This window comes from Balaenoptera ricei, chromosome 6 (genome assembly GCF_028023285.1).
Source record: "Balaenoptera ricei isolate mBalRic1 chromosome 6, mBalRic1.hap2, whole genome shotgun sequence".
NCBI lineage: Eukaryota > Metazoa > Chordata > Mammalia > Artiodactyla > Balaenopteridae > Balaenoptera > Balaenoptera ricei.
In genome coordinates, this window is record NC_082644.1 from 2351018 (window position 1) to 2376347 (window position 25330).

Consider the following 25330-nt stretch of genomic DNA (forward strand, 5'->3'; position numbering starts at 1 on the left):
TACTTGGAAATTTCCGGGAAAGGCAGCGTTTGTGGCCTCAGTGGAGGAAGGTGCGTGTCCCGCGGTACAAGACCGCTTGAGTTTGTGTGTTTACGACAGCGCCTGGGTCCTTCCTAACCCTCCCGTCTGCACCGGTACTGTGTCTTTGCCTTCCCTGGTGACTATGGCCTGAAGAGGCCCAGGCTTTGGGGAGACCCCGAGGGCCCCTCCCTGCATCCTGCTGTGGGGTCCCCCTCCGTGTCCCCACCAGCATCCTCTCGAGGGGGCGCTCAGAAGGCGGTTCAGGACCCACAGAACCCCTCTGCTCTGGTCACCTGTCTGGCCACTTGCACTGACAGTGGGGGTCAGGGGTCAACTCTCTTTTGACTTAAGCGCGCCCTTCAGCCTGGAGCTGTGGAACTCACCAAGGGTAAGTGTGCAACATCGGTCTGCTTCCCATGTTCCCACCCTGCGTACTCCCTCTCGGCCACCGTCAGGGTTTAGCTGTCCTTCCGCTCGTCCTCCGGGGCCCTGAGAGGAGCGAGCGGAGGAGGAGATCATCTGCTGCTCTGCTGGACGTAGGGAGAGATGAGTCTAAACCAGAAGGCAAAGTGACAGGGCCATTTATTCCTGTCACCCGGCCGCTCTTAAGTATGGCTGTGTGTCCCGAGACAGCACTTACCCGATTTCCAGTTGACAATTTGAGAGAGAAGACAGCGCGTGTAGCCATATGTTACCATAACTTTATATGGGGTATAATCTATAAAACTATTGACTATGTTTTACACCTGAAACTAATATAATATTAAGTGAACTATATACTTCAGGCAAGATCAGGTGTGTTCAGGGTGGGGGGGGGGGGCTATAGACTTTATACTTCAAATAAAAAATATTTTTAAAAGATTATAAAATACAGCTTTTCATTAGATAGGCCCGTATCATGTGACCCTCATGGGTTCAGGCATTAACTGCTCTGGTTTTTAAATCTCAAATATTCTCATTTTGTGGGGACAAGGTGTCCCACGGCCATTATGCTCCTTGTCGCCCCGGGCATGCTTGTTACGTAAAGCTTATTTTTTCATGCCGGCAGCTCTTTCAATGTGCGGTTTTGGGAAGGGATACCACTAACATTTAATGAATATGTAACTAAAAAGAAAACTGAAATGGTCTGGTTTGATTTCAGAGTTAGCTTCCAGCAGTAGGTATCTGACCTTGAAAGTGGCATCATCACAAGACGTCCCGGGGGGCGTGTTTCAGAGACAGGCTGGGGTCGCGCTGGTGCGGCACGTCGGTCTGCTGGGAAGAGCATCCTGTGGAGACCAGGGCGGTGGTGATGGTGGCGGTGGCGGTGCGGGGGCGCCGGCCGCTAACCGTCGGTCCCCTCTGTCCCCGCAGGGCCGCGTCAGCTGCACGGGACGGCTGATGGTGCAGGCCGTGAACCAGAGAGGCCGCAGCCCCCGCTCGCCCGCCGGCCAGCCTCACGGCAGAAGGTATCGCACGCGTCCCTTCCCGCGCGCTGCTGCTCTTTTACTGTCACTGTAACCCAGCGCTGCCAGCACCGCGGGGACAGGGTGGGGACACGGCAGGAAGCGTGGCGGCGTGTGGCTCCGCTGTAGCCGGGGGTGGGGAGGAGGACGTGCCGGCTGGGCCCGGCGCCCGCCGACACGTGCCGCGTGTGGGCGGGGCCGGGAGCCGCCCCGCGCGACAGCCACGTCACCTCGGACACGCTGGTCGGTGGCAGCCAGGCTCTAGCCACGCTTTCCTCACCAGCACCACGCGGGCTGCCCTCTGGGTTCCCTAAGATCAGCTCGTGTGCGAAGGTCCCTCCTCCGGTCGCTTAGGTCACAAGCTCGTCTCAGACCCTAGCCTCGTAGCTCAGACTTGCTGTACCTTGGGCGCTTCCGCTGCCCCGTGGCCCCGGGCGAGTGCACGTGAGGACGGGCAGCGGGGCTGCGGTTCTCAGTGACACACGTGGCCACAGAAGGGGCCGGTGGTGGGGCCGGCCGGTCCCCGGGCCTTGCTCAGGGGGTCCTGGAGGGCCAGGGGCGCAGGGGAGGACAGGCCAGTGAGGCCACCGGGGGAGCAGGACGCGGCAAGCAGCAGCGGGCGGGTGCACGCCCCGCGCGGGCTCGTGCTGGCGTTTGGGCGGCAGCTCCGGCCTCAGCGCTCGCAGGTTTGATGCCGGCCTCCCGGGGCGGGACTTGCTCCCAGCATCACCTGCCCCCGCATCCCTGCGCACAGCACAGCTGTAGCGGGTCCATTCTCTCCGGCTTTACTCGGGGCCTTCCGTGCACGTCAGCCGTTCGTGGGCCACTGTCTCCTGGAAGGGCATTGTGCTCATAAGTGAGACCTGATGGGTGAAGGCTGGTGATTACTAGCGTATTATGCTAATTTTTCATTTGCTTTGCTCCTACTTTTGCTACTGAAGTGTTTCTTAACTTACCTTCCAATGATCACCGGCAGGGTTAGTTTCAGCACCTCACTCCTAAGTCTTCCCTGCATGTTGCTCTTAAAGGCGGCTCTGGCAGCATACTCCAAAGCAAGAAGGATGCACAAAATCTGGGAGATTTGCACAGTTTTATGTTAAAGCAAAAAAAAGAAAAACAAATACTGCTTTAGGCACATGGTTAATGGTTACAGAAGAAAACCTGCCTAAAATGTGATGTGTTTTCCTGGTTAATATGAAAAGAAATTTTTATTAGAAGATATTCATTCTTTTTAAATAATAAGAACTTTTAATTTCCTGCAAATTTACAGTCACAGTGGAAAGCTGTACTAATTTCTGTTGAAAAATATTTGGCAATAAATAAGCAACAGCTGCCGCTTCTCATACAGCTTTAAAAATATTTATTTAGGAAAAAATAGGCTACTGTTAGTTCCCCATTTTCCCCTTTCACGATTTATGCTAGCTGTAAGGGTTAGGACAGCAGATTATTTGAAGTCTGCAATTAGCAGGTTATTAAATGTATAATAAACTTCCAAATGAAACAAGATTTTGTTTTACTGACTTTTTTTATGGTATAAACCCTGGGATTAGGAGCTAGGTAAGCAGGTAAGGAAATTGTATTATCACCCCATATATTATAGAGAAGAGATGACTAAGAACCTGACAATACTATTTATCTATATTACCTATCATCTGTGTGTCGTTCTCCCTCCTCCCCCCTTTCTTTCCATCTGTCTGTATTTATCTATGTGTCATTCTCCCTCCGTCTCTCTCTACCCCCATCTTTCTTTCCATTTGTCTATTTATCTATATTGTCTATCTTTTGTGGCGTTCTCCCTCCCCTCCCCCATCTTTCTTTCCATCTGTTGGTTTTCTCTCTCGTTCGAAGGTCTCGTTCGAGATCCAGGGACAGTGCCGACGAAGGTGAACCGATTCAGGAGCGATTCTTCCGACCGCACTTCCTGCAGGCTCCCGGGGACCTGACGGTCCAGGAGGGCAGGCTCTGCAGGATGGACTGCAAGGTGAGGGGCGTGGGTGCCTCCCTTCTCCCTGCAATACCGCTTCCCTCTAGTTCCTTTTGGGGAAAGTATGTAAAGTATACATCTTTAAAATGTTTTCTAGCAGAAGAGGAGAGAAAATGGAACATACTAAATATTTATATACATTTCAAATCATTCTTTTCCTTGACTTTTAAGAAGTTTTTGTTGAATATGTCCTTTACCTAGAACCCTGTATACCATACTCCAGACAGTGAACTGGGAGGTTTTGTCCCTCAAAGTCGCCGTTTTTGTTGAAGTAATGACTGTGTTGGATGTGTCCTCTGTCCTGATCTTACTTATATTCACTCTGTTTTCATACAGATTTTGTATCCACACACCTACTCTCTCAGGCCTCCCATTTCCTGTTTCTGAGAGACATCTGAGCAGCATCTTCATTCCGTCGCTTTATGATAGGGCTTCTTAATCAGGTCCTGGGGTGAGCAGGTCTCATCGGGTGTGTGGGCCTGAAATTACACAGGAGGTTGTATGTGGTACACCTGCCATCAGCTTCCCAGAGGACCTCGAGGCCAAAAATGTGTAGGAACCACTAGTCTGAAATTTTTTGATTGTTTTGTGTTTTTGCCCCATTATTTATTGACCTTAAATTTAAATTTTAGCTCTGAAATATGAATAAGCTTTTAAAAAAATAATTTGGGCTCTCTCTGCTGGTTGTCTGTGCAATTGCAGAACACAGGATGTAAGGCACTTAGAAGGTTAACTCTGAGCTTGTAGAAATGTATAAAAAGCTTGTTGAAATGTATAAAAATGTATAAAGATGTATAAAATACTTTCCAGCATAATTTTTTAATATAAATGTATTTATTTTTTGGCTGCATTGGGTTTCGTTGCTGTGCGTGGGCTTCTCATTGCGGTGGCTTCTCGTTTTGGAGCACAGGCCCTAGGCATGCGGGCTCAGTAGTTGTGGCACGTGGGCTCAGTAGTTATGGCTCGTGGGCTCTAGAGTGCAGGCTCAGTAGTTGTGGCACACGGGCTTAGTTGCTCCACGCCATGTGAGATCTTCCTGGACTAGGGAATCAAACCCGTGTCCCCTGCATTGGCAGGTGGGTTCTTAACCACTGCACCACCAGGGAAGTCCCTCCAGCGTAATTTTTTCAATTTTTATTTTATATTGCACTATAGTTGATTAACAGTGTTAGTTTCAGGTGTACAGCAGAGTGATTCAGTTATGCATATGCATGTATCTATTCTTTTTCAAAGTTCTTTTCCCATTTAGGTTATTACAGAATATTGAGCAGAGTTCCCTGTGCTCAATACAGTAGGTCCTTGTTGGTTATCTGTTTCGTATATAGTAGTGTGTATATGTCAGTCCCAATCTCCCAATTCATCCCTCCCTGCCCCCACCCTTCCTCCCTGGTAACCATAAAAGTTCATTCTTTAAGTCTGTGAGTGTGTTTTGTAAATTAGTTCATTTGTATCAATTTTTAGATTCCACATATGGTATTTCTCTCTCTGACTTACTTCACTTAGTATGATAATCTCCAGGTCCATCCATGTTGCTGCAAATGGCATTATTTCATTCTTTTTTATGGCTGAGTAACATTCCATTGTATATATGGACCACATCTTCTTTATCCATTCCTCTGTCGATGGACATTTAGGTTGCTTCCATGTCGTGGCTATTGTAAATAGTGCTGCTATGAACACTGGGGTGCAGGTATCTTTCTGAATTATGGTTTTCTCCAGGTATTTGCCCAGGAGTGGGATTGCTGGGTCGTATGGTAGTCCTATTTTTAGTTTTTTAAGGAACCTCCATACTGTTCTCCATAGTGGCTGTATCAATTTACATTCCCACCAAGAGTGCAAGAGGTTCCGTTTTCTGACCGGCCAAGAGGGCCAGCTGTGCAGCCCGGGTGGGAGAGCCCACCCGCTTCCTCCGTGCACCTGTGCTGGCCCGACAGGTAGAGCGGGCGCGGTGCGCCGGGGGTGGCAGGTGGCCGGATGGGAGGGTGCAGAGCCTGCCCGCTTTTAGCCAGTGATTTAACTGTTTTCTGTAAATCCCTAGGCCTTTGCCGTGTGTGTGTGTTGGGGGCTGAGGCATCCTGGGGGCAGTATACATGAGCGTCACACTTCAGGAGTGGAGTTTGTGAGTTCTCTGGCTGATTTTGGCAGAGCTGATTCTCAGAAGAATTGGTTTACAGTCCCACTGACATCTTTCCATATGTGATTTCCCACTGGTACATTTGGGGTAGGGGTGAAAGGGCCTTCCTTACGGGTGCTTTTCTTCCCGTTCAGAATGCAGGGCCCTAGAGTAAAGAGCTGACAGACGGTGGCCACCCCTCCCCTCACTGCACACCATGCTGTTAGCCATTAAACGTGCTTTTGTCTGATCTCTGGTCAGCACGACTGTCATGGTCTGGAGAGTGGGTTTTTTTTTTTTAATGTTTCCATCGTGAGGCTAATTTGTTGAGATGGCTTTCTGGGTAATTTCGTATGGCTCCTATTACTTAGTTTCAAGGATTATAAAATAATAACAGCCCTGTGTCTTAATGGCTGCATTAACTAATGTCTCTGCGGCTACAGCAGCCTTGATGAGAGGCTTTATCGTGAACCATGCGAGCTGAGTGTGAGTCCTTGTCATGGCTGGACATCTTTTTTCCAAAGGGCTCAGAGCCCCGGGCTGACATCACCCTCAGCGTCTTTATAACCTGGGTGAGGAAAGACGATGGCGAATGTTTTTGGTCCCCATCACACTTTTCTCTGGGTTGCTCTATAAGAAATGTTTAGAAGTGAGCCCGTGTGTGCCGAGAAGCTATTCAAAGATTTTAAGCAAAAGAGAAACGTGGGCTTCCCTCATGGCACAGTGGTTAAGAATCCACCTGCCAATGCAGGGGACACGGGTTCAAGCCCTGGTCCGGGAAGATCCCGTGTGCCACAACTACTGAGCCTGCGCTCTAGAGCCCACAAGCCACAACTACTGAGCCCATGTGCCACAACTACTGAGCCCATGTGCCACAACTACTGAGCCTGTGCTCTAGAGCCCACGAGCCACAACTACTGAAGCCCATGCGCCTAGAGCCCCATGCTCCACAACAAGAGAAGCCACTGCAGTGAGAAGCCCATGCATCGCAACAAAGACCCAATGCAGCCAAAAATAAATAAGTAAGAAAGAAACGTGACCTGATGCTAAGAGCCTCATGTTGTCCGGAAGGAGGAGTTTGTGCCGGCGTCTTAGGTGTTCGTGACCTCACTCTGTTTCCGTAGCAGAGGAATTCATTCGCACTTCCTTTCCGGTTTAGGTCAGTGGGCTGCCAACCCCCGATCTCAGCTGGCTGCTGGACGGCAAGCCCATCCGCCAGGACAGCGCCCACAAGATGCTGGTGCGAGAGAACGGGGTGCACTCTCTGATCATCGAGCCCGTCGCGGCCCGGGACGCCGGCGTCTACACGTGCGTGGCCACCAACCGGGCTGGACACAACTCCTTCAGCCTGGAGCTCGTGGTCGCAGGTAGGTCCCGGGAACCTCTCCCAGGGTGAGCGTCAGACGTAGAAACAAACTAACCCACGTGGAAAGTACATCAAACCGCTGAAAAAAATAGACTGTTATCATCAACGTGTTAAGACCTGGCAAGTCAGAAACATCACTTTTTCTTCGCTGTAGCCGTGGTTATTTTTCTTCCCTTCCCCCGTCAGCCTGGCAGCCAGAGGAAAGGGTTTGAGCAGTTTTTCTGGGCGGTTCCCCTTCTCTTGGGCCCCCAGTGTCACACAGGAAGGGCAGCAGCAGCCCGGCCTCCAGGAACCACACGACGTAGGAGAATGTGCTCATGCAGCAAGTTCTCCATGTAGACCTAGCTTTTAAAGTCACGTGCAGTGATTTCGAAATTCAAAACTTTGAAACACTGTGATCTACCCCCAATGTCATAGACAGATTAAACTCAGGTTTGCTTTTTAATTGACTATGTATCTTTACAGAATTTACCTACCAGAATAAAGTTTTACCCTTAGGTATGGGAAATGAGTTTATGGAAAGGTTTAGTGTCCTTAGGAGCTGAGCATGAGTAGAGAGCCTGTCCTCTGTGCTCACCTGAAAAAAGCAGCAGAATGGAGCGTTTATTTCTCATCACTGCATGCAAAGCGCTCACTTGGTCCTCACGGCAGCCCCATGAGGCAGTCAGCAAATGGGAATTAGGAGAGGTGAAGTGACTTTCCCAGGGGCCAGGCCCCGGTGCCCCTCCGGTGCCGGGAGCCTTTGAGCTCCTTGGGGAAACAGCAGCAGCGAGGACGCGGCGGGCCGCCCGGCTACAGTCCGGGCCAGGGATTCTCGTGACAACACCTAGACGTGTTCACACAAGAACACGGGCAGCGTGCAGCCTGTGTGCCAGCCCCGCTTCAGTTTCACTCCTTCCTGCAGCCCTCCCTCCTCAAACTCAGCTGCTGGGGTCCCCCCGTTGACCATACCTGTCCTCAGGCCCGAGATGCCCCCGTCGGCACTTCGGAGGAAGTCAGGGCTCAGCTCCCAGCCCAGCTCTCGTTTCCTGGCTGTGTCCTCTGGCAGGTCTGTCTCTGCAGCTCAGTGTCCCCAACTGTAAAAGGGGGGCCGTGATGCTCAGGGTTTAAGGGCTAAGTCGTGTCACAAGGGCGAAACCCTGTGAAACTCTGCATCCCCACGAGCCTGCCTAGCCAAGCTCCAGAATGTAGATGTGAGACCTACTGTGGAGGGTCGCTGCGACCTAAAGGCCCGTCTTATGCATTTTACGCTCTTTTGAAAACTGGGGCCCAGGAAGAGCACCGAGTGAGGTCTCTTCCCAGGGTAGCCCAGGTCAAGTAACCACAAAAAAGTCCAATAAAAATTAACCCTCTATATAATTCAAGGTCATAGAGGGTCTTAGGTTTTTAAAATTTCAGGTAGAACGTTTACCTTTGCTTTGCTATTATTTGTCACAGAGGAGGGGGTGGAGAAGACCGCACCCTCAGACTCATTGTTGGCAGCTAGGATGATGGTAGCTAAGACTTATTCTTCCTCTGGGACTGTCCCCACCGCAGATCCAAGGAAACACTGATGGTAATAATCAGAGTGTTACCAACAGTTCCGATTTTTCCAGACTGGGTAATAGTCGTCGTTTCCATAGCTTTCTTCAAAGAAATACAAATTGGAACTGGTAATGTATAGAATGTACATTCCTAGTGTTCAGGTAACTATTTAAAGCTGCCTCTCCTCTTGTTTCCCCCTTTATAGCCTGTGGTATGTCTCTCTTAAGCCAGGACCTAGAAATCCTCAGGGTCTTTCGGCCAGCAGGGTGGGAATCTAGTGAATCAGTGTCACTAGATGGCAGTGGTGGGCTGAGGCAGGGACCCTCATCAGTCACCAGCCTGACAGAGGTCCCCCGAGACCACTCAGGCGGACGCTCTGGGAGCAGGTGCAGGCCTGTCGGACTTGAACTGATTGAGGAGAGAAAGGAGTGGAATGAAGGGTAGGAACCTTTCTTGGTGGAGGAGGGATAACTTGGAGAGAGGACAAGCGTCCTGCCACCTGCAATGAAAAACGACGTCAGCACAGTTGAGCGGTATTGCTGAAAGCACCTGCGTTCTTTTGTGATACCTTTTGCACCCGTCACTGGTAGGTAATCCGTCTCGTGTCTTCGCAGCTAAGGAAGCGCACAAGCCCCCCGTGTTCCTCGAGAAGCTGCAGAACACAGGGGTGGCGGACGGGTACCCGGTGCGGCTGGAATGCCGGGTGTCCGGGGTGCCGCCACCGCAGATATTTTGGAAGAAGGAAAACGAGTCGCTCACTCACAGCACGGACCGCGTGAGGTGAGAGCCCACGGGGCCGCCCCCCACCCGCAGGGGTCCTGATGGTCCCAAAGGCAGGTGCCCAGCACGCGCCCGTGTGCGCCGCCCCCGGGCCAGCCCCCGCACGCCTGCGCTTTCCGTAGGCGGCCGCCCTGCTGTGCAATGCGGTGGCTCCCCGCCTAATGCAGGCAGTGCTTTGCGGGGGCAGATCCTCCCCTGGGAATTGAGCGCTCGGCTTCATCCAGCCTCCCGGCCCCTCCCCCTCCCATTAGCTGCCACGGGCTGGCGGCCTCTGCAGAATTAGGAGGACCCTGTTATCCGCTGCTTGCACAGTTCTGTTTCTCATGAGCTAATGAAAAGTGATGCTTCGCGTCCTGAAACATTTCGAGCCCTATGGCCATATCCGTCTTTTGCAGCCTGCACCAGGACAACTACGGCTACGTGTGTCTGCTCATCCAGGGGGCCACCAAGGACGACGCTGGCTGGTACACGGTGTCGGCCAAGAACGAGGCCGGGATCGTGTCCTGCACGGCCCGGCTGGACGTCTACAGTGAGTACCCCTCCCTCTCGCCTCAATGCGTTGGTTCCTTCAGTTACGACAAGTCGGGCATCGGCACAGCAAATCACGTTACTCTGATCTCATCAACAACTCTAGCGCTTTATTTGCCAGAAATTTCACACTGCTCTTTCTCTTTCTGTTTATAGTTTCTCATCATTAATAGTGAACCTCGCCAGGAGAACAGTGCCCAAGTATCACTCAGGAACTTTGCGTTTTTAGCAAAATGTGCATGTGGATTTCTCTGGCGTCGGCTACCCAGCTGTGGCTTTCTTACCCAGCACCCTTAGGAGTTAACACCAGGCAAAGGCATAAGCACAGATTTTTCACATTTTGTTACTGCCTTGTGCAAATGACTCCCTTTTAACATTTCCCCCTAAGCTATGATCCTGTCACAGCCTCTTAATTCACTCTAAACGTGTGGCCCATTGAACCTGGAATGCATACTTCCTGTGGCTTAGTGCTTTGTGTTAACATATCTTAAGCAGTTCAGCACTAGGTTTGTGAGTGTTTGTGTACGTATATTTGTGTACATGCATCCCAGATTGAAAGAAAAATGTTCTAAGTTTACAAACTAGCCCAGTAGCATTATGTGATCTAGTGACAAGAAAACCACTAGGAAAAATTCAGAACTGATTTCACACATAAGAAATGACTGACCTCAACCTTCCCTATCGCCCGGCTCCTTTCAAACAATTTGTGTTAGAACATCCGTCCAGAATACCTGATGACTATCATTACTGTGGCATTTATACATTCTGAGCTTTGAAGTTTTTTTTCAAAGTGAGCAGCAGGAAGTGTAGCAGCCATTTCAAAGGACTCCCCGAGCTGCAGTGAGTACTATCAAGATAAACTACACGCTGTCTCTGTTCCCGAGCTGCTGTAGTCCCACCACCCTGTGTAGGCAGTAAATTTGCAACATGTGAGTAGACTGCAGAACCACTCGTACATTTTAGGACTTCTACCATGGATGTGTTCGGTCTTTTGCAAAGAACACGTGCCTGGTACACAGCCAGAGCCATGCTACCTGGTTACAGATTCTGAGTTCCGTGTTGTGTCTTGCAGCCCAGTGGCAGCAGCCCCCGCCAAGCACCAAGCCGAAGCGGGTGCGGCCCTCAGCCAGCCGCTATGCCGCGCTCTCGGACCAGGGACTCGACATCAGGGCTGCGTTCCAGCCCGAGGCCAGCCCGTCGCACCTGATGCTGAGCCCCGGCCTGGTGGAGAGCGAGGACCTGTGAGCTGGCGCTCTCCGCAGAGCCCAGACACTGAAACCGCCGCTGCCTTGACCCACCTCTCCTCTGTCACGGGACGGAAAAGGCAGAAACATACCTTTGGCTCTAAGAAACAAAAGGACACCAAAATCCTACTTTTCTTCCTGGTAAACCAGATGTAGAGGCTGCGTACGCGATGCTGATAGGAATGCGCACCTTGCACGGAGAATTCACATTCATCAGCCAATTTAAAACTTTGGGAAGTGCTGTGATTCAGGGGGTCTGAAATGCCAAAGTGCTAACGGAAAAAAGGTGACCACGACCTGTGTTGTCCTGAGTGTCTTCACCAGCGTAGGTGCTGCCACCCAGCGTGAGCTCGGGGGGCTCCCCGGAGGTGGCGGCACCACAGGGGACACCGCCTGGGCTCTGAGGGGCAGTGTGCTCACGCGGCCAGGGACCCACGCGGGGGATGGGAGGAGGAGGGCGCCACCAGGAAGCCCAAGGAAACGCCTGTCTGCAAATCGTTTTCCACTAAACCGTGCGGAAGGAGCCACCTGCCTTCAGTTCTGTTAACATCAGGAGTTTTCTAACAAGGTTAAGACCTTCGTTCTTAACCTCTTTTTCTTTACGTGTAGTATTTTCTCTTCATGTTACCTTGGTAGGGCACTTACTTACAAACCATATGAAAATAATACAAAGTGCTCTGAATAAAGCAGAACCATATCGCAGTCCATTCCACAAAGGGCACCCAGACCACCCAAGTGACCAAGCTGTGTAGCATCTGGAGGAGACGGGTTTGGAAGGAGCAGAGAGAAGAGGGAAAGGAAGCACAACCAGCACACTCAGACTGTGTTCATTTACGTGAAGGTAGCGGAGCACGAGACGGTCAAGGCCAGGCTTTTCTTTGGTTTTCTTCAAACTTACTTAACCTAAGACAGAAGCAACACAACACCGCCATTCCCAAGTCAGGGAATCGAGGGTCAGTCGGAGGGAAGCTCGTGCTCGGGACGCTGCGGTGTCTGAGCTGGCGCCGGAGCAGGGGATTGGAGGTGCGTACCGCAAGTTGAATATGGGCTGAGCTGCGAGATTGTCACGGATCAGAAACAGCCTGTGGGCGCTAGTCTACTTGGGGAGACAAAGACGGGGGTGCCAGAATGCATTTTCTCCATGGCACTGCCATACGGTGGATGGAAACTATTAATTCACTTCCCTGCTGCCACGAGACCTTTTTGCCTTAAGAAGTTGCTGGGTTCCAAGTAGTTTGTAAAGGCATCTCGGGCAAAGACTGCTTTTGAATGCCTGTGATTCTGCATCAGCTAGATGGAGTGGATTCTGACCAGACTTGATGGTTTTAAGTCAGAACCAATAAACTTTTTAAAAAGGAGAAAAAAACAAATTTGGGCTGATATTATAAAACCTGAGTCTTTAATGGTACTTTCCTATGAAGAGAACACACTGTATTCTTTATGCAAAACACATTTATCTTTCATTATTTATAATAAAAATGTTGAACTCTCTTAGCTCAGTTACTCAATTCAATACATAGTATTTTTTAAGTAATTTTGTATCTGTGTGCCACCGTGTATATTCCGTTGTGCTGCTTCACATGGACAGCTTTCTCCTTCCTTGTAAGAGCACCAACCAAGCAAGCTTTAAATGCCAGGCTGGAGCTCCGGTGCCCACGTTCTGTGCAGAGTGGCACACGTGTCTCTGACCACACCTACGTGCATTGCTGATGTGGGATTTCAGACACCGTGCAAAGTCTCTCCTGGACCTTTCTATACTGTAGAATTATGACTTAACATCATCTCTTACTTGCCAAATTTTTCTGAATGTGACTTTTTGCTGATTTGCTGGGTTTGGGATTAACTAGCATTATTTTGCCACCTTTCATGTATTTATAAAGAAATAAGTACTATCCTACTACTTTGGATTGTTGTGCTGGTGTAATGTGGATTTAACATCAATAAATATTTAACAAATAATAGTTGCAATCTTGTGAAGCAAATACTCAGTCGTTTTCATTTCCTATTGCTTGCTGTAATAAACTGGTACAGACTAGAACCACTGTGTCCGCTGCAGTGCATTCTCACCTGAGTGCAAGCGGCTGGGACAGAATTGGGCTCCTTGCGGCTATAGGACCGGGTCTCACGTGGTCTGTCAGTGGGGGGCACTGGGCTGCTACAGGCCGCGTCACCCCCCTCCCTCACCAAAACCGGCAGTGAGAATCCCCCTCGGGACAAATCCCTCTCACGCTTTGACTCCAGTCAAGAAGAGTCCCGTGCCTTTTAAGGGACCACCTGATCTGGGTCTGCAGAATCCCTTCCACGCGGAGCCTGGATCTGTGTGTGGGTGAGAGAGAAGGGGGGTGCACCCCAGGACGGGGGGACACTGGGAGCTGGCTCAGAACCCCGCCCACCTCAGCAGTTTACCGGACATGTGCCTGGGAGTGACAGTGGGTCCTGTGGTCCCCCGGGAAAGCATCCTGCGACCACGTACCGTAGCCGCTCTCTTAGAAGTATACGGGGGCTTCCCTGGTGGCGCAGTGGTTGAGAATCTGCCTGCTAATGCAGGGGACACGGGTTCGAGCCTTGGTCTGGGAAGATCCCACATGCCGCGGAGCAACTAGGCCCGTGAGCCACAACTACTGAGCCTGCGCGTCTGGAGCCTGTGCCCCGCAACAAGAAAGGCCGCGACAGTGAAAAGCCCGCGCACCGCGATGAAGAGTGGCCCCCGCTTGCCACAACTAGAGAAAGCCCTCGCACAGAAACGAAGACCCAACACAGACAAAAAAATAAAATAAATAAATAAATAAATAAAATCCAGCCATTCATATAAAAAAAAAAAAAAAAAAAAAATCCAAACTACCGGACAGACAGACAAGCCCATCTTTTAAAAAAAAAAAAAAAAAAAAAAAGTATACGGGGTTCTGGCTCAAGAGGTCCTCCCCCAGACACACCAGATCCACTACTACGTATCCTCCAAAAGAAACCTCGGGTGAATGAGAACAGACCCACGTCACAACAGGAGGGGCCGAGGCACAGCCTCACTGTGACCCCCACTGCCTGGCATGGTGACCCACGGTCAGGAGGGAACTCAACCCCAAGCTTTCCCCGGGGAGTGAAGGACTTGACCCCCTCACCAGGACCCCAACTTTTAAGGCCTGCCTCTGAGACCAGCCCCCAAGACGTGTAGCTCTGAAAGCCAGCGGGGCTTCCGTCCATGAGACACGGCTGCAGGGTACCGAGAGATGCTTCCTCCAGGGCCGCACGGACTAGCCCGCCCCACGGACCGGCACAGAGGCCGCCGAGAGATGCTTCCTCCAGGGCCGCACGGACTAGCCCGCCCCACGGACCGGCACAGAGGCCGCCGAGAGATGCTTCCTCCAGGGCCGCACGGACTAGCCCGCCCCACGGGCCAGCACAGAGGCCGCCAACGGAAAAGCACCCAGACCCTCTGTGAAGGAGGCTTCTTTGCTCATGTTCAGCCTGAGGGACAGACATCTAGCTGGACACGTGTCAGGCCAACCCGAATCCTCTCCAGAAACCCCCAAGGGCAGGCGCTGTCTTCACGCCATCCCTCTGCCTCCAGATGGCCACTAGCTCCCATAAAGGGGCCCGTGCACTGGCCTGGGGCCCAGGGGACACCTGAATGGCCTAGCTCTGCTGGCCAGGGGGGCTTACATTTGCGAGTCCCGTAAGTCTGTAATGGAGAAACGGTTCTTACCCTGCTACCCCCCGGGGCAGAGCACATAGGCAGCACACTGAAGCACCCCAGTCTCTCTGTGACACAGGGCAGTGGTCTTCACAGCTATGGCCTAAGGGGCAGGCTTCTAATTAAACACACACCTAGGGGCCGACTGCAACCCTCTCCAGAGGGGGGCCCTGTCCCAGTTCACCCAGTTCAGAGGGGGGCCCTGTCTCAGTTCCGAGTTCTGTGTCTCTAAGAAAGGAGTGGGCACATGACTAGCAACCAGGTGTGGCTGCCACCCACTGTGATTTAAAATCTTCCAACAAAAGCCCAGGACCAGAAGGCTTCACAGGCAAATTCAATCAAACATTTAGAGAAGAGCTAACACCCATCCTTCTCAAACTCTTCCAAAAAATTGCAGAGGAAGGAACACTCCCAAACTCATTCTACAAGGCCACCATCATCACCCTGATACCAAAACCAGACAAAGATATCACAAAAAAAAAAAAAAAAAAAATTACAGGCCAATATCACCGATGAACATAGAGGCAAAAATGCTCAACAAAATACTAGCAAACAGAACCCAACAAAACATTAAAAGGATCATTCACCACGATCAAGTGGGATTTATCCCAGGGATGCAAGGATTCTTCAATATATGCAAATCAATCAATATCATAACCATATTAACAAATGGAAGAATAATAGCGTCATCTCAATAGACACAGAAAAGGCTTTTGACAAAATTTAACAGCCATTTATGATAAAAACTCTCCAGAAAGTGGGCACAGAGGAAACCTACCTCAACATAGTAAAGGTCATATACGACAATCCCACAGTAAACACCATTCTCAATGGTGAAAAACTGAAAGCATTTCCTCTAAAATCAGGAACAAGACAAGGATGTCCACTCTCACCACTATTATTCAACATAGTTTTGGAAGTCCTAGCCATGGCAATCAGAGAAGAAAAGGAAATAAAAGGAATACAAATTGGAAAAGAAGTACTAAAACTGTCACTGTTTGCAGGTGACATGATACTACACATAGAAAATCCTAAATATATTACCAGAAAACTACTGGAGCTCATCAATGAATGTGGTAAAGTTGCAGGATACAAAAATAATACGCAGAAATCTCTTGTATTCCTATACACTAACAACAAAAGATCAGAAGGAGAAATTAAGGGGAAAATCCCATTGACCATCGCAACAAAAAGAATAAAATACCTAAGAATAAACCTACCTAAGAAAGCAAAAGACCTGTACTCAGAAAACTATAAGACACTGATGAAAGAAATCAGAGACAACACAAACAGATGGAGAGACATACCATGTTCTTGGATTGGAAGAATCAATATTGTGAAAGTGACTATACTACCCAAAGCAATCTACAGATTCAGTGCAATCCCTATGATATTTCTTAAAGAATTAGAACAAAAAAATTTTACAATTTCTATGGAGACACAAAAGACCTTGAATAGCCAAAGGAATCTTGAGAAAGAAAAACAGAGCTGGAGGAATCAGGCTACCTGACTTTGTACTACAAACCTAAAGTAATCAGAACAGTATGGTACTGTCACAAAGACTGAAATACAGATCAGTGGAACAGGATAGAAAGTCCAGTGATAAACCCACATACATATGGTCAACTAATCTATGATGAACAAGGCAAGAATATACAATTGTGAAAACACAGTCTCTTCAATAAGCGGTGCTGGGAAAAGTGGACAGCTACATGTAAAAGAATGAAATTACAACACTCCCTAACACCATACACAAAAATAAACTCAAAATGGATTAAAGATCTAAATGTAAGGCCAGACACTATAAAACTCTTAGAAAGAAACATAGGCAGAACACTCTTTAACAAAAAACACAGCAAGATCTTTTCTGATCCACGTCCTAGAGTACTGAAAATAAAAACAACAATAAACAAATGGAACCTAATTAAACTTAAAAACTATTGCACAGCAAAGGAAACAATAAACAAAACAAAAAGACAACCTATGGACTGGGAGAAAATATTTGCAAACAATGCAACCAACAAGGGATTAATCTCCAAAATATACAAACTCATGCAACTCAATATCAAAAAATCAAACAACCCAATCAAAAAATGGACAGAAGACCTAAACAGACATTTCTGCAAAGAGACATACAGATGGCCAAGAGGCACATGAAAAAATGCTCAACATCACTAATTATTAGAGAAATGCAAATCAAAACTACAATGAGGTATCCCCTCATACCGGTCAGAGTGGCCAGCATCAAAAAATCTACAAACAATAAATGCTGGAGTGGGTATGGAGAAAAGGGAACCCTCCTATGCTGTTGGTGGGAATGTCAACTGGTACAGCCACTATGGAGAACAGTATGGAGGTTCCTTAAAAAACTAAAAATGGAACTACCATATGACCCAGCAATCCCACTCCTGGGCATATACCTGGAGAAAACCATAATTCAGAATGATACATGCACCCCAATGTTCACTGCAGCACTATTTACAATAGTCAAGACATGGAAGCAACCTAAATGTCCACTGACAGATGAATGGATAAAGAAGATGTGGTGTGTATATGTGTGTGTATGTGTATACACACACACACACACACACATACAATGGAATGTTACTCAGCCATAAAAAAGAAAATAATGCCATTTGCAGCGACATGGGTGGACCTAGAGATTGTCATACTGTGTGAAGTCAGACACAGAAAGACAAATATGATATTGTTTATATGTGGAATCTTAAAAAAAAAAAGTACAAATGAACTCATTTACAAAACAAAAGTAGAGTCACGGATGTAGAAAACAAACATGGTTACCAGGGGATGGGAGGGGGCAGGGATAAATTAGGAGATTGGGATTGACATATACACACTACTGTATATAAAATAACTGGTAAAGACCTACTGTATAGCACAGGGACGTCTACTCAATACTCTGTAATGACCTGTATAGGAAAAGAATCTAAAAAAAGGAAGAGTGGATATATGTATAACTGATTCACTTTGCTCTACACCTGAAACTTACACAACATTGTAAATCAACTATACTCCAATAAAATTTTTTTTTAAACTACATACAGAACTATCATACACTCTAGCTAACCCACTCCTGGGCATATATCCAGAGAAAACCATAATTCGGAAAGACACATGCACCCAATGTTCATTGCAGCACTATTTACAATAGCCAGGACATGGAAGCAACCTAAATGCCCATCGACAGATGAATAGATAAAGAAGATGTACCACATATATACCATGGAATATTACTCAGCCATAAAGAAGAATGAAATAATGCCATTTGAGACAACATGGGTGGACCTAGAGATGGTCGTAGTGAGTGCAGTCAGCCAGACAGAGAAAGACAAACACCATATGATGTCTCTTGGGCATACAGGCTGTGATCACTCATGGCTCAGGTTACGGGAGTGCAGACAGGTGGAAGAGACTCAGATAGGGAAGAAAGAAGTTTGGGGAGAACTCTGGACAGAAAGGCACAGAGAGGAGCACAGCCTGCCCTCCAGAATACCACTGGTTTTACACACTCCAGATTCACAACCACCCGCTCTGTTTTCCAGATGCCAGCATTCACGGAGGCCTACAGCTTGAAGACCAAGAGTCAAGCAAAATATCTCTCTGCCCAGAGTCCTGCCTCTGGTGAGAGAAAGTGCAGTCAGAGCACAGACAGCCTGCCAGGGTGTCCAGCCACTGTGCCCCTCGATCTGGCTGTAACTTCCAGATGGGATATAGTTAGCCAACCTGTGTCCCTCTGAGAAGGGAGCCAACTGGGCCAGTCACAGGCACACAGCAACCAACCCCTCCTGCCCAGGCACCCCGCTAAGGTTAGAGCAACCCCATCTCCAAGCCCATTTCACATTCGGGAGGTCCAAACTGGGAGCCGCGTGCGCACGACGCCGGTGCTCTGGCACCCTCTAGTGGCTGTCCTCTCTAACTGCAGTTTTGAACCCTTCCTCCTACCCCCCGCCCCCAGCTGGCTGCACTGGCCTTGGGCACCTTCCAGCCTGATTACATTCCCCTTCTTTTTGTAATCACAAAGTCACCTACAGAGTTTTAGGATCTCTCCAGAAGGAAGATCTTTTATTTTTTTATTTTTTTTTTTTTTTATAAATTTATTTATTTATTTATTTTTGGCTGTGTTGGGTCTTCGTTTCTGTGCGAGGGCTTTCTCTAGTTGTGGCAAGCGGGGGCCACTCTTCATTGCGGTGCGCGGGCCTCTCACTGTCGCAGCCTCTTCCGTTGCGGAGCACAGGCTCCAGACGCGCAGGCTCAGTAGTTGTGGCTCACGGGCCCAGCCGCTCCGCGGCATGTGGGATCTTCCCAGACCGGGGCACGAACCCATGTTCCCTGCATTGGCAGGCGGATTCCTAACCATTGCGCCACCAGGGAAGCCCCCAGAAGGAAGATCTTTTAATCAGTACATGTTAACCATGAGAAGTTTGTTTCAAGAATGAAACTGAAATACTGTATTTTTCTTTTTGTTTCCAAATAGAAACAGCTCTAGTTTTGTAGGTCATAAAAATTCCAAAGTTATAAATATGATGTCCTTGGCCAGAGAAAGAAAAGAAACATTTTAGGGCCCCCTCCACTCAACCACCCTTTAAGTCATGTAATTGGCCTTTAAATCAATCAGCTGATCCCTATATCTCTCTGACCAGGCTTTATATCAGCTCCACCCCCTTTAATGTACCTAACCTAGTATTACCCCGCAGTCTGCCCCTGAAACCTGCAACTTCAAAAGTTGGGAACTTTATGTTGATCCCAGCACCAAACACAGCTTCAGTGGGGAAAAAAAAAAAGGTACAAATGAACTGATTTACAGAACAGAAACAGTCACAGATGTAGAAAACAAACCTAGGATTTGTCTGGAGAAAAGGGGGGGAAATGGGGTGTGGATAAATTGAGAGATTGGCATTGACATATACACACTACTATATATAAAATAGGTAACTAATAAGGACCTACTGTATAGCACAGGGAACTCTACTCCATACACTGTAATGCCCTATATGGGAAAAGAATCTTTAGAAGAGTGGATATATGTATATGTATAACTGATTCACTTTGCTGTACACCTGAAACTTAAACAACATTGTAAATCTACTATACTCCAATAAACTTTTTTTAAGAAGAACCCTTATACAAAAAAAAAAAAAAAATACACCCCTAATACCCAAACCAATCTTGAGAAAGATAAACAAGGCTGGAAGAATCAGACTCCCTGACGTCACACTATATGAAAAAGGTAATATATCAAAACAGTATGGTACTGTCACAAAAACTGAAATATGCACCACTGGAACAGGACAGAAATCTGGAGATAAACCAGGAACATATGGTCACCTAATCTATGATGAACAAGGCAAGACTATATACAGTGGAGAAAAGACAGCCTCTTCAATAAGTGGTGCTGGGAAAACGGGACAGCCACATGTAAAAGAATGAAACTACAACACTCCCTAACACCACACACAAAAATAAACTCACAATGGATTAAAGACCTAAAAGTAAGGCCAGACACTAAAACTCTTAGGAAAAAACATAGGCAGAACACTCTAACATAAAACACAGCAAGATCTTTTATAATCCACTTACTAGAGTACAGAAAATAAAAACAAAACTTAAAAAAAAAAGGGACCTAATTAAACTTAAAAACTATTGTACAGAGTCAGCTCTACCCACCACCAGAGCCTCCCATCAAGCCTCTTAGATAGCCTCAACCACCAGACGGCAGACAACAGAAGCAAGAAAAACTATAATCCTGCAACCTGTGGACCAAAAACCACAGTTACAGAAAGATAGAGAAGATGAAAAGACAGAGGGCTATGTACCAGATGAAGGAACAAGAAAAAACCCCAGAAAAACAACTAAATGAAGTGGAGATAGGCAACCTTCCAGAAAAAGAATTCAGAATAATGATAGTGAAGATGATCCAGGACCTTGGAATAAGAATGGAGGCAAAGATTGAGAAGATGCAAGAAATGATTAACAAAGACCTAGAAGAATTAAAGAACAAACAAACAGAGATGACCAATACAATAACTGAAATGAAAACTACACTAGAAGGAATCAATAGCAGAATAACTGAGGCAGAAGAACGGATAAGCGACCTGGAAGACAGAATGATGGAATTCACTGCTGCGGAACAGACTAAAGAAAAAAGAATGAAAAGAAATGAAGACAGCCTAAGAGACCTCTGGGACAACATTAAACGCAACAACATTCGCATTATAGGGGTCCCAGAAGGAGAAGAGAGAGAGAAAGGACCAGAGAAAATATTTGAAGAGATTATAGTCGAAAACTTCCCTAACATGGGAAAGGAAATAGCCACCCAAGTCCAGGAAGCGCAGAGAGTCCCATACAGGATAAACCCAAGGAGAAACACGCCGAGACACATAGTAATCAAAGTGGCAAAAATTAAAGACAAAGAAAAATTATTGAAAGCAGCAAGGGAAAAACGACAAATAACATACAAGGGAACTCCCATAAGGTTAACAGCTGATTTCTCAGCAGAAACTCTGCAAGCCAGAAGGGAGTGGCATGATATACTTAAAGTGATGAAAGGGAAGAACCTACAACCAAGATTACTCTACCCGGCAAGGATCTCATTTAGATTTGATGGAGAAATCAAAAGCTTTACAGACAAGCAAAAGCTAAGAGAATTCAGCACCACCAAACCAGCTCTACAACAAATGCTAAAGGAACTTCTCTAAGTGGGAAACACAAGAGAAGAAAAGGACCTACAAAAACAAACCCAAAACAATTAAGAAAATGGTCATAGGAACATACATATCGATTATTACCTTAAACGTGAATGGATTAAATGCCCCAACCAAAAGACATAGACTGGCTGAATGGATACAAAAACAAGACCCATATATATGCTGTCTACAAGAGACCCACTTTAGACCTAGGGACACATACAGACTGAAAGTGAGGGGATGGAAAAAGATATTCCATGCAAATGGAAATCAAAAGAAAGCTGGAGTAGCTATACTCATATCAGATAAAATAGACTTTAAAATAAAGAATGTTACAAGAGACAAGGAAGGACACTACATAATGATCCAGGGATCAATCCAAGAAGAAGATATAACAATTATAAATATATATGCACCCAACATAGGAGCACCTCAATACATAAGGCAACTGCTAACAGCTATAAAAGAGGAAATCGACAGTAACACAATAATAGTGGGGGACTTTAACACCTCACTTACACCAATGGACAGATCATCCAAAATGAAAATAAATAAGGAAACAGAAGCTTTAAATGACACAATAGACCAGATAGATTTAATTGATATATATCGGACATTCCATCCAAAAACAGCAGATTACACGTTCTTCTCAAGTGCGCACGGAACATTCTCCAAGATAGATCACATCTTGGGTCACAAATCAAGCCTCAGTAAATTTAAGAAAATTGAAATCATATCAAGCATCTTTTCTGACCACAACGCTATGAGATTAGAAATGAATTACAGGGAAAAAAACGTAAAAAGGACAAACACATGGAGGCTAAACAATACGTTACTAAATAACCAAGAGATCACTGAAGAAATCAAAGAGGAAATCAAAAAATACCTAGAGACAAATGACAATGAAAACACGACGACCCAAAACCTATGGGATGCAGCAAAAGCAGTTCTAAGAGGGAAGTTTATAGCTATACAAGCCTACCTAAAGAAACAAGAAAAAGCTCAAGTAAACAATCTAACCTTACACCTAAAGAAACTAGAGAAAGAAGAACAAACAAAACCCAAAGTTAGCAGACGGAAAGAAATCATAAAGATCAGAGCAGAAATAAATGAAATAGAAACAAAGAAAACAATAGCAAAGATCAATAAAACTAAAAGTTGGTTCTTTGAGGAGATAAACAAAATTGATAAGCCATTAGCCAGACTCATCAAGAAAAAGAGGGAGAGGACTCAAATCAATAAAATCAGAAATGAAAAAGGAGAAGTTACAACAGACACTGCAGAAATACAAAGCATCCTAAGAGACTACTACAAGCAACTTTATGCCAATAAAATGGACAACCTGGAAGAAATGGACAAATTCTTAGAAAGGTATAACCTTCCAAGACTGAACCAGGAAGAAATAGAAAATATGAACCGACCAATCACAAGTAATGAAATTGAAACTGTGATTAAAAATCTTCCAACAAACAAAAGTCCAGGACCAGATGGCTTCACAGGTGAATTCTATCAGACATTTAGAGAAGAGCTAACACCCATCCTTCTCAAACTCTTCCAAAAAATTGCAGAGGAAGGAACACTCCCAACCTCATTCTATGAGGCCACCATCACCCTGATACCAAAACCAGACAAAGACACTACAAAAAAAGAAAATTACAGACCAATATCACTGATGAATATAGATGCAAAAATCCTCAACAAAATACTAGCAAACAGAATCCAACAACACATTAAAAGGATCATACACCACGATCAAGTGGGATTTATCCCAGGGATGCAAGGATTCTTCAATATACGCAAATCAATCAATGTGATACGCCATATTAACAAATTGAAGAATAAAAACCATATGATCATCTCAATAGATGCAGAAAAAGCTTTTGACAAAATTCAACACCCATTTCTGATAAAAACTCTCCAGAAAGTGGGCATAGAGGGAACCTACCTCAACATAATAAAGGCCATATAGGACAAACCCACAGCAAACATCATTCTCAATGGTGAAAAACTGAAAGCATTTCCTCTAAGATCAGGAACGAGACAAGGATGTCCACTCTCACCACTATTATTCAACATAGTTTTGGAAGTCCTAGCCACGGCAATCAGAGAAGAAAAAGAAATAAAAGGAATACAAATTGGAAAAGAAGAAGTAAAACTGTCACTGTTTGCGGATGACATGATACTATACATAGAGAATCCTAAAGATGCCACCAGAAAACTGCTAGAGCTAATTAATGAATATGGTAAAGTTGCAGGATACAAAATTAATGCACAGAAATCTCTTGCATTCCTATACACTAATGATGAAAAATCTGAAAGAGAAATTATGGAAACACTCCCATTTACCATTGCAACAAAAAGAATAAAATACCTAGGAATAAACCTACCTAGGGAGACAAAAGACCTGTATGCAGAAAACTATAAGACACTGATGAAAGAAATTAAAGATGATACCAACAGATGGAGAGATATACCATGTTCTTGGATTGGAAGAATCAACATTGTGAAAATGAGTATACTACCCAAAGCAATCTACAGATTCAATGCAATCCCTATCAAATTACCAATGGCATTTTTTACGGAGCTAGAACAAATCATCTTAAAATTTGTATGGAGACACAAAAGACCCCGAATAGGCAAAGCAGTCTTGAGGCAAAAAAATGGAGCTGGAGGAATCAGACTCCCTGACTTCAGACTATACTACAAAGCTACAGTAATCAAGACAATATGGTACTGGCACAAAAACAGAAACATAGATCAATGGAACAAGATAGAAAGCCCAGAGATTAACCCACGCACCTATGGTCAACTAATCTATGACAAAGGAGGCAAAGATATACAATGGAGAAAAGACAGTCTCTTCAATAAGTGGTGCTGGGAAAACTGGACAGCTACATGTAAAAGAATGAAATTAGAATACTCCCTAACACCATACACAAAAATAAACTCAAAATGGATTAGAGACCTAAATATAAGACTGGACACTATAAAACTCTTAGAGGAAAACATAGGAAGAACACTCTTTGACATAAATCACAGCAAGATCTTTTTTGATCCACCTCCTAGAGTCATGGAAATAAAAACAAAAATAAACAAGTGGGACCTAATGAAACTTCAAAGCTTTTGCACAGCAAAGGAAACCATAAACAAGACGAAAAGACAACCCTCAGAATGGGAGAAAATATTTGCAAATGAATCAACGGACAAAGGATTAATCTCCAAAATATATAAACAGCTCATTCAGCTCAATATCAAAGAAACAAACACCCCAATCCAAAAATGGGCAGAAGACCTAAATAGACATTTCTCCAAAGAAGACATACAGACGGCCACGAAGCACATGAAAAGATGCTCAACATCACTAATTATTAGAGAAATGCAAATCAAAACTACAATGAGGTATCACCTCACTCCTGTTAGAATGGGCATCATCAGAAAATCTACAAACAACAAATGCTGGAGAGGGTGTGGTGAAAAGGGAACCCTCTTGCACTGTTGGTGGGAATGTAAATTGATACAGCCACTATGGAGAACAATATGGAGGTTCCTTAAAAAACTAAAAATAGAATTACCATATGACCCAGCAATCCCACTACTGGGCATATACCCAGAGAAAACCGTAATTCAAAAAGACACATGCACCCGAATGTTCATTGCAGCACTATTTACAATAGCCAGGTCATGGAAGCAACCTAAATGCCCATCAACAGACAAATGGATAAAGAAGATGTGGTACATATATACAATGGAATATTACTCAGCCATAAAAAGGAACGAAATTGAGTCATTTGTTGAGACGTGGATGGATCTAGAGACTGTCATACAGAGTGAAGTAAGTCAGAAAGAGAAAAACAAATATCGTATATTAATGCATGTATGCGGAACCTAGAAAAATGGTACAGATGAGCCAGTTTGCAGGGCAGAAGTTGAGAC

The 25330-nt window shown here is 46.1% G+C and overlaps 1 protein-coding gene and 1 long non-coding RNA gene across 10 annotated transcripts in view; one reads left to right on the plus strand and one right to left on the minus strand.

The window, feature by feature from the left end:
• PALLD (palladin, cytoskeletal associated protein) overlaps positions 1–13043 on the plus strand; it is a 376343-nt gene extending 363300 nt beyond the window's left edge. For 6 of the 8 annotated variants that reach the window (XM_059926713.1, XM_059926714.1, XM_059926715.1 and 3 more), the window contains 6 exons: positions 1375–1469; positions 3315–3447; positions 6723–6930; positions 9068–9233; positions 9629–9762; positions 10834–13043. In XM_059926713.1, the coding sequence (XP_059782696.1) occupies positions 1375–1469; positions 3315–3447; positions 6723–6930; positions 9068–9233; positions 9629–9762; positions 10834–11006 (909 nt within the window). In that variant the 3' untranslated portion in view covers positions 11007–13043. The other 2 variants (XM_059926718.1, XM_059926716.1) reach the window with 2 other exon arrangements.
• Positions 1–25330, minus strand: part of LOC132368138 (uncharacterized) — an 85415-nt gene that overhangs the window by 5879 nt on the left and 54206 nt on the right. For both annotated transcript variants that reach the window (XR_009503919.1, XR_009503918.1), the window contains exons 2-6: positions 7881–8005; positions 6604–7008; positions 3804–3929; positions 2423–2538; positions 1191–2299 (exon numbers count right to left, since the gene is read on the minus strand). This is a non-coding gene — a long non-coding RNA (uncharacterized LOC132368138). The remainder of the gene's footprint in view (positions 1–1190; positions 2300–2422; positions 2539–3803; positions 3930–6603; positions 7009–7880; positions 8006–25330) is intronic.